The sequence below is a fragment of the Ictalurus furcatus genome, chromosome 24, assembly GCF_023375685.1.
Source record: "Ictalurus furcatus strain D&B chromosome 24, Billie_1.0, whole genome shotgun sequence".
Taxonomy (NCBI): Eukaryota; Metazoa; Chordata; class Actinopteri; order Siluriformes; family Ictaluridae; genus Ictalurus; species Ictalurus furcatus.
This window is the reverse complement of record NC_071278.1, coordinates 3,172,540-3,182,500: the sequence shown is the minus strand read 5'-3', so window position 1 is coordinate 3,182,500 and position 9,961 is coordinate 3,172,540. Positions and strand designations below refer to the sequence as shown.

At 38.6% G+C, this 9,961-nt stretch overlaps 1 protein-coding gene across 3 annotated transcripts; it reads left to right on the top strand.

Annotated features, from left to right (window-relative positions):
- The first annotated feature begins 315 nt into the window (after positions 1 to 315).
- On the top strand, positions 316 to 5,634 carry LOC128600437 (GTPase IMAP family member 9-like). Of its 3 annotated transcripts, none has more exons than XM_053612934.1 (4): positions 316 to 815; positions 1,557 to 1,656; positions 1,756 to 1,812; positions 2,206 to 5,634. In XM_053612934.1, the coding sequence occupies exons 2-4, from the start codon at positions 1,641 to 1,643 to the stop codon at positions 3,195 to 3,197; spliced, it is 1,065 nt and encodes a 354-aa protein (XP_053468909.1). In that variant the 5' UTR covers positions 316 to 815; positions 1,557 to 1,640; the 3' UTR covers positions 3,198 to 5,634. The 3 variants fall into 3 exon arrangements, with proteins under 3 accessions (XP_053468909.1, XP_053468907.1, XP_053468908.1); XM_053612932.1 differs by having other exon boundaries at positions 1,554 to 1,656; XM_053612933.1 differs by having other exon boundaries at positions 1,528 to 1,656.
- Positions 5,635 to 9,961: the final 4,327 nt, after the last annotated feature.

The window sequence follows — 9,961 nt, the reverse complement described above, 5'->3', positions numbered from 1 at the left end:
TATTTCACTGACGCACATGACGTCAATTTGCCTTTGGTTCAGTCCACCTAGCGGCTGTGTGAAGTATCACATGCATTATTTTATTATTAAAATAAAACCTATTTTAGACATTACATAGATTTAGACACACATTAGAATATCGTGGGAAAATCCGTTTTTCCGTAATTTAGATCAAAAAGTGGAACTTTCATATATTCTGGATTCATTACACATAAATGAAATATTTCAAGCCTTTTTTTTTTTAATCAAAGGCGAACGTGCTAACCACTAAACCACGGTCGAATCCTCAGTGGGTTTGATGGTCTACCAATTTGAAATGTCCGTTTGCTTCAAATTGAAGTAAAATATTCATATTTAATTGTCAGACTTCCTCTGTGAAATGAACCATCCACACGTTTTAAACAGTTATTTATGTTTAGATTTATAATAACAACAACCTTATAGTTTTAAAAAGATGTTTTAGTAAATGTATTGTTATTCAGCTTAATGCTTTACAATGCGTATTTGAACTTGATCGACCTTTTTATTATGTTAACTTTTGCCCGTTAATTCAGAAACGCTGCCGAATTTTGTTGCTTCTTTATTTAAATTGATCATTGTTAATTTGTTTTTTTGGGTGTGTGTAATAGCTCGCGGACGCTCGTTTTCCGCTTAAAGTGCTGTTACCGCTAAGTGTGTGAAAGCCGCGCCGTGAAATCTGTATGCGACTGGATTAACCGTGTTTTTGTTGCTTACTTTCGATTTCTACTCAACAGCATACCTAACAGCGCAGTATCGTATTTTGCTTTTAAAACGGATATAAGTGACAACAAAAGGTAAAGTTTCTTCTAAATATACCATCTTTGATCTCTATTCATGACGGGAAAGTTGTAAACACACTGGCTCAGTGGTTTGTTGTGGAGTTTGTGTCTGAGCTACAGTACAGCCTCTGAACCAATCTAAACTCTTCCTCATTCTTTTACATTATATTTACTATATTTATTAGCATGTTGGAACTCCATACAATAATTTACGGGCTTCTGAGTGGTTATAAATAATGCAGTATGTTGTTGCATGTGAATATGTGACACATTAATGGGAGTATTAGGGCATATTTACATTGTGTTTGTGTATTTGACCTGGATGAAGAATGGATGACATGATACCTGATTCTTTTGATCTTTAAATCCCTTACATACATTTCTCATGTTCAAAAAGATGAGCGTGAAGGTGCATTTCACCATGTTATGCCCAAATATACTCAAATATACACATGTGAACAGTGTGGGATCACATGTACACAAGAATGAACCATGTCAGAACTTCATATGTCCTCCATGACGTCATATGTCCTCCATGTGAGCGGTTAATTATGTGCAGATATGACATACAGTAAAATTTTAAAATCACATACACTAGATGTGACAAGTGTGTGGAACATAACAAGTGACGTAGCTATATAAACCATGCATTAAATGTGATTATTCACGTATAAAGTTCATATGACTTCTGTAAGCGATTAGAAGTAGTTATTATAAAATTCTCAAGTTCCAGTGGCTTTGTCGGCATTTCAGCAGTACCGTACACAGTGAAACGAAACAATGTTCCTCCAGGACCAAGTTGCTACATAAAACAACACTCTAAACCACAACCGAAAGAAGATGGCAGCGGCTGAAGGTGAGTGAACGCATTTTGACTCGACATTAGTGTATAATATTATATTGGAGTTTTCCTTATTGTTATTTAAAACAATTTTCCTGCTTTGTTTGAAATCAGGTACTCCGCCTCCTGGCCTAAAGAAGCGCAGGAGTAGCATTACGGAACCTCCTTCTAGTGAGTTAACTGGCTGTCTTTATCAGCATAATTAAAGGAAAAATCCACCCTGAATGAATCGTATATTAATCTATAGAATTAACATGTGATTTTCAGTGGCGTCCAATATTTAATTTGTAATGAAATTCTGCACTGATTTCTTTTCATCGAGGCTTGCTACATCACTCACAACGCCATTCGAGTACCTGCTGATCGTGGCGCTTTACTCTCTAATCCCACTGTGAAGGCCGTGGCCGTGGCCGTCCCTGCCAAAACTCACCAATATTTCAATATGAACATGTTTTTAGTGTTTCGGGGCGGAGGTTCACTTTAAAGTTCATCCATTAGATGTATTGGAAAATGTTTATTGTATATAAAAATAAAGTTCCGCTATTACTTTTTGTTTTCTTCCAGTGAGTACTAAAGATACATCGTTGAGAGTGATCATATTTGGAAGCTCTGATCATCAGCAGTTCTCTCTCACCAAGTCGATCCTGCAGAGCGCGGTCTTTGACAGCGCTGATCCTCACACTATACTAACTACTAAAACTTCTGGAAGCCTCTTTGGGAGAAATGTGACTCTGGTCAACACTCCAAATCTTACCAATCATGACTTATTACACTACATGTATAAAAAAGAGGTAAAGAAGGCGGTTTGTTTCTCCTGTCCAGGGCCACACGCCATCCTTTTTACGCTGAATCCGTTAGACATGCCGCCAAACGCGTACGAGGTTTTCAAACCGGTAGTGCAGTACTTTGGAGAACAAATCTTGAATAACACAGTGATCGTTCTGTACCATGAAGAAGAGCGTTTGAGTCAGTCGTTAGAAGAAAGTGTGAAGAAGAACAAGCCCTTCAGGGAGCTTCTTGAGAAATGTGGTCAGAGATGTCTCATCTTTAGTGGTAAGGAGAACGGGAATGAGGATAAAATGATGTGGAAATTGTTTGAGGAAATAGACAAGATGGTGGTGGAGCATGGGATTTTTTCCAACGTGGAGTTTAAAGATGCTGATAAACGAATCAAAGCGGAGGAAAAAAATATACAAAGTCAGAGAAAGAAGGAGGTCAGTGCAGTGTTGGAGGAACTGAAGAAAACGCATTCTCAGGAAGATCTGGAAAAAGAGGTGAAACGTTATGAAGAGCAGATCCGGTTGGAGAACAGGGAAAGGGCGGAGGTGCAGATCGCAGACAGACTCGGTTTTACTCTCAGACTTGTTGATTATGCAGCAGCAATCGGAAAAGGAGCGTTTGTAGGAGCAGTATTAGCAGGGGCGATGGGCTTTCCAGCTGTGGCCATAGGAGCAGCGGTTGGTGCAGCTCTCGGTGGTTTATTGGGTGGTGCAGCTGGAGCAGTTTGGAGCATTATTTCCAATGCTTTGGCAGATTTTGGTGGACATGCAACTTAAAGCGGAAATTGCACTTAATTGTAGACATCCGCTCTTAATGTCAGCAAGTTCACTGGTTCATTTTTTTATTTTTGTAATTCAACTTTTTATTGTTCGACAATTAGAACATCACTACGTCTTTTAAGAAGCACCTTCACATATTCAGCCATTCGCCACAATAAAAATAATGCAATCAAAGCAAAAATACACGGAAATGAAACAGTCCTGCTCGTTTTACCCATTTTAATGTGCTGCCAGAATAGAAATGATCCCATGTTTTTATAATTTCCCCTTCATTATGCAATCTTCAGCATCCAGGATGATCTCATACGATGCGATTTCAATCATCCTTAATTTCTAGTTATGCCGAATCATCCTAGCAGCTGTAATACAACCAGTCTTAATAAGGACGAATGCATTTTTTTGCCACGTTGGGTCCCACCGATTTATCTCCAATAAGGCATAATCGTCGCTCCATAATGGGGTGAACTAAAGAACTTTTCCACGTCATATATAAGTAAATGCCCGCTTCTTTGTTCCACTTCCAATATAAATTGTTTCCAGCTATACCCGTCCTGTAGAGCCTAGATGGCGTACAGTTTTATCTATGTACTATTTTGTACCCATATTAGACAAAATGTCCAGCCACTCATTGTTATTAATATTAATCCCCAAATCTTTCTGCCATATCATTTTGACATTGTTGCCATGTGTAACAAGCATGTTTGGTCCGTGTTAGGGTGTTTGGACCATGTTTGGACCATGTTAGGGTGTTTGGTCCATGTTAGGGTGTTTGGACCATAGGTGCACTTTAAGATGTAAACACCCACTGCTATGATTGGCTAACATCTTTGCCTATGAATTAATAATCAACGCCCCCTGCCATAACACGTGCGGAACTGTTTTGTGGGACTGAGTGCCAGTGGGCGGGGCCAACGGTGTGATGATGTCTTGCTGTAGGGTGAGTCATATACAAACGTATTTGCCCGTGTGACGTCACAAAACCCGCCACATCCAAAACAAGACGTTTTTGGGGCTTGGATAAAGAAATGCTCTTTTTGTATTGAGGAGGACGTATTAAGCTTTGAAACTTGCAGGATATTTTAAAGGTACAACGACCTCTTAAATGTCGAAAAACAAGGAAAAGTTTATTTGGTTTGTTTGGCTCATCTTGTTGACGTGAAATATCCAGAATCAATCTTTACAGAGATATGAACCACCAGCCGCAAAGAAACAAAAGTGGCTCACTGACCCACCTCTGCTGAATTCTCTACAGTAGCTATGAGGTGGATTTACTCGTATACAGTCGCTTTTTGCCTCCAGACATTTTGATGGTGCTCATGACAGAAAATTAAAATAAGGGTCTGAATTGAGCACAACACACAATGCCTATTGGAGTGCTGATGCTGCTTGGTTCTGATACTCTCAGGAGTAGACTAGGAGTAGGCAATATTAATTTTCTGAATGTAGTCAAGTTTATTTGGTGCAGTTCTAAAGATGTGATCTTTGGGCCTTTTTACCCTCCTCACTATGTGGAGGTTCAGTGTGCTCATGAGTCCAATACCTATTAAATTTCACCCATTTCAGATGTGAAACTTTTTTACTGTATGGCCTCAAAAGCATTTTTAACTGGGTGTGTGTTTCTTTTTATCCATTACTGGATTTGTGCAGCTCAACAATCATCTGTCATTTTTTTTATCATTGTTTGTTTAATTTGTTTTCCCATCCCATGTGGTTGACAAAGTGATGTTACATGTGTGCAACCTTATATTTAATACCCCATTGAAACAGCACATGGTTAAAAGCAACCAGTTCCTACAGGATGAGAACAAATTATAAAAACACTACACATTGTTCAAGAATGACAATTTATTTGAATTTATTTACAAATCTTTAGGTGTGTCCATAACATTGGTACAGATAGTTTTGAGAAAAAGACATTATTATGTTAAAAAGTATTTTGAATAAGTTTATTTTTTTGTATATTACAGAGATATTTAACTGTTGAAGTGGAAAATGTCATTGTTGTGTTTAATGTTTATTTTATATAATCATTTTAGATCATTTTTTATAAAGGATGCCAATAATTCTGGAGGGCAAATGGAGCACTTTATCCCAAAAGAAACATAATGAATGTTAAGAATTTGATCACACAGGGAAGGTATTTGTCTGATATTGTTTACTATTGTTGCTTTAAAATATTCTATATTCTCTTTACATGTGGTTTATAATGTCACAATAATGCAGCATCCATATATTTTATGTGTTAGGCTTTTATTGTTGTATTTTGTTCACACATTTGTATATATCATGTTGATTTGACGCACTAAAGGCCGTGTCCATTGTTCATTTGGGCAATAAACCGTTTCTGATTGTGGCTGTCAGATTGGACTTGTAATTTGTGATGAACATTATCTGTCCAGTTAAAGGAAATAAATAATAAAGCACAATATTTGCATGTGTGTATGTGTGTGTGTTTTTTTTTAAAAATAAATCTGTTTAGAGCACTTGTTTTAAGTCAGTTCATGCTCGATAGTATTTAAATAAAACAGTATTATGTAAATACGTACATAGTTAGGAGGTGGTGCTGTGACCAAACACGACTTCTCTTTATAAGAAACAGAGTTCTAATCTATAATTTTATATTATGATAAAACTCTACACAAATCCTACAGTTATAATATAATGTCTAGAGAAAATCCTAATTTGTAATTTGATATGCAAATGATCATGAAGAATCAGTGAATATGCAAATTGCTCCATGAAGACATCCTGCTACTTCGAGGGAAGTCCCGGGGTGGATCTGGATTTGATCCAGCTTCTCCTACACCTTATTGTCATTGGTCAGTTCAGAAGTTGGGTGCAGATACATTCCTTAGACTCCCATGCTGGGTCATCATTCATTTTTACCATGAAATGTTAAAACGTGCTTATTAGAGTAGGGTTAACACGATGGTCCCTTATTGTCATTTCAGCTAACCATCACCAGATCATCACCATCTGGATTTTTTTCCTCTTCAGCCAAGAAAGATACTTTGATTTTTCTTGGGATGTTTTCTTGCCACTCCCCTTGCAAAGTCGTTGTCATTGGGCGTGTGTTTCCAGGACAGTAACCAAGTCCCGTAGCCCCTTGAATTTTGAACTGTCATATACAAAATTATTCTGTACAACAACATAAGAGCACAGGATAGTAGCCCAGCCACCTGAAGGAAATAATATACAGTACAGGTAAATATTTCAAATGATATTTCAAAAACATTATAACAACAACCCCAACATAGTTTCTTAAAAGATGTTTTAGTAAATATATTTTTATTCAGCTTAATGCTTTGCAATGTCCATTTAAACTTGATTGATTTTTACCATTTCAGCACTTCTCCTTCATCTCGTATGATATCATGCATTTGAAATTTCATATGAATTTGTATAAGATCGCTCCTCCTCCAGAATGTTTATTTTTGGCAGCAAGAACACTGGTTTGTTGTCAAAAGTGAAATGTTAGCGGGCGGAGCGAAGGAAAGATTGTTTCCGAAAGTTTTGGACGAGCTTTAAAAGGCGCATTTGGTGCTTGTGGATGATTCAGAACAGACGGTTAAGACATAAACGCACTTCTTGGTTTCTTTGAACGCCAGATTGACTGCTCTGCATTGCTCTCTTGTTTACCCAGGAGTCAGGACTAACAAGTATAAAAGGTAAGTGAAATTCCTCCTTACAGAGTTCCAGCTTCAGAGCAGTCAGTTAATAAAAGCTGTCAGTGAAAATAATAATAGTGTCTTAGAAAATATTGTGTATAACTGTGCAGAACAGCAACGTAAAACAGTAAAGTAAATCTTAGGTTAAAGTTCGCTTTATTGTCATATGTTTACAGAAGACAGAGTACAAAAGAAGAAAAAAAAAACCTACAGGGGCGTGCCCACTACAGTTATCATAGAAAGGATGGCTACCTATGAAACTAAATTCAACACTATATATGTTGTAAATACATTTTCCCCACGGATGCTTCCAAGCAAACGCGTTCAAAGGGGAAAGAAAAACAAACATTTTATTTTCTAAATGTTCTAAGAATGTGATACAAAGATGTAGAATCTTTACAGACACATGCAAGCCGACTACTTCCGATTCAGCTCTTACAAAGTAATGAAAACGCTATCAACATAAGAAATGGTTCATTTACTCGAATATTTTTTCTATTTCGACAAGACCCACTAGATGGTGCTAAAAATGCAAGAAATCGCACCTGCCAAATAGAATTATGCATTTTCCAGTAGTAGCAAATAGAATAACTTCTAATGAGTACAAATTACATATCCATATGTATCCACGGCTTTACGGAAACATATGAACACGTTACACAGATTTTAAGTGTGTGAATTTATCCCAATTGAGCGAGCCGGTGGTGACGGTGGTGAGGGAAAAACTCCCTAAGATGTTAAGAGGAAGAAACCTCGAGAGGAACCAGACTCAGAAGGGAACCCGTCCTCATCTGGGTAACGACGGATAGTGTGAAAAAGTTCATTATGGATTTATATGAAGTCTGTTTGGCCTTAGAAGCAGCCGTAGTTCCAGCAATCTGGAACTGGAGCAGATGAGAGCTCCATCCAGAGGTAGGACATCCGAGACGGATCAGGCAGGTCCGGAGAGCAGAGAGGATCAGGATCTCTAGTATCTCCATAAAATCGTGTGTGGCTCGACAGAAGGAGAGAGGGAGAGAAGAGATTATTAGGACTGTACTTAGTGTAACAGAAAGTCTAGTCAGGGTAGGCTTGAGTAAACAAATGCGTTTTAAGCCTAGACTTAAACACTGAGACTGTGTCTCAGTCCCGAACACTAATTGAAAGGCTGTTCCATAACTGTGGGGCTCTGTAAGAGAAAGCTCTTCCTCCTGCTGTAGCCTTCATTATTTGAGGTACCGCAATAGTACATTATCAGGTCAGCTAGACTGAACCACACAAGTGTGTTCTACTTATCCATCCATCCATCTTCTATACCGCTTATCCTTCAGGGTCGTGGGGAACCTGGAGTCTATCCCAGGTAGCATGGGGCACAAGGCGGGGTACACCCTGGACAGGGTGCCAATCACATACACATTCACACACTACGGACACTTTGGACATGCCAATCAGCCTACCATGCATGTCTTTGGACTGGAAGAGGAAACCGGAGGAAACCCTGCAGGGGAGAACATGCAGTCATACGGAAAAAAAAAGAAAAAACACACACACAAGGCAGCGGCTGGAATCAAAGCCCCCAACCCGGGCGGTGTGAGGCAAACGTGCTAAGCACTAAGCCAGTGGTTTTCAAAGTGGGGGCCGCCAGGGGGCGCCCGGGGGGCCTCAACAATTTGGTGTGAAAAATAAATTCTCACTCAGACAACCACACACACACACAATCAATTCCTAATGTAATGTAAAGATATAAGATGTAATTATTATTATTATTATTAATAAAAAAAAAGGGGGGATATATTCAGAAGTCTTTTATTTTTAATGTGTTTTAAAGACATCTTGCAAAAGGGGGGCCTCGGGCAAATGTCAATGCCATTTGGGGGGCCTTGCCCTGGAAAAGTTTGGGAACCCCTGCACTAAGCCACCGTGTGCCTTCTACTTATCTAATTGTGTCTAAACCTTTTTTCCCCAGTTAAATCTGATCTGAGTGAAATAGATGTAAAAGAACATGGGTAAGTAACACACATTTACTTGTCATTGGTGTATAATGTTGTATAATGATGAATTTAATTCAAACGTGATGTTCTTCTAGATCAGTTTCCTGTACAGAATCAACCGCGTAGAAACAGCATTATGGAGCCTCCTTTCAGTGAGTTAAAGCTCGATGTTGACAAAATTGAATTTGATTCATTCTATCTATTGAAAATGAACAATTTATAATAATCATTTTTTAAAAAATCATTTAATAATGTTAATCATAATGTTAATCATAATGTTTTCTATTAAAATCTGATTTCCAGTGAGTACTGAAGATACATCATTGAGAGCGATCATATTTGGAAGCTCTGATCATCAGCAGTTCTCTCTCACCGAGTCGATCCTGCAGAGCGCGGTCTTTGACGGCGCTGATCCTCACACTATACTCACTACTAAAACTTCTGGAAGCCTCTTTGGGAGAAATGTGACTCTGGTCAACACTCCAAATCTTGACAATTACAAGTTTAAAAAGGAACTGAAGAAGGCGGTTTGGTTCTCCTGTCCAGGGCCACACGCCGTCCTGTTTACTGTAAATCCGTTAGACGTGCCGCCAAACGCGTACGAAGTTTTCAAACCGGTAGTGGAGTACTTTGGAGAGCAAATCTTGGACAACACAATGATTGTTTTATACCATGAGGAAGAGCAGTGGAGGCAGTCGTTAGAGGACAAAGTGATGAAGAATCGTGACTTTAGAGAGCTTCTAGACCAGTGTCATCGAAGGTGCCTAGTCTTCAACGGAAGAAGGAAAGAGAGTAGCATGGCAAAAGAATTGTTGGACAAAATAGACGAGATGGTGGCAAAGCATGGTGTTTTTTCAAACCTGGAATATAAAGACGTGGCTCAACAATTCACAAATCAGGAAATAATCGTGGAAAATCAGAGAAAGAAGGAGGTCGGTGCAGTGCTAGAGGAACCGGAGAAGAAGCATTCTCAGGATGGTTTCCACGGGTCCTTAAAAAGTCTTCAAATCTCTTAAATTCCTGAATGTAAAAATAAGGCCTTCATTAGCATTAAAGTCTCTTAAATTCACGTTTCAGAGGTCTTACAAACGCAACCGACCCGACACCGTAAACAAGATTTAGA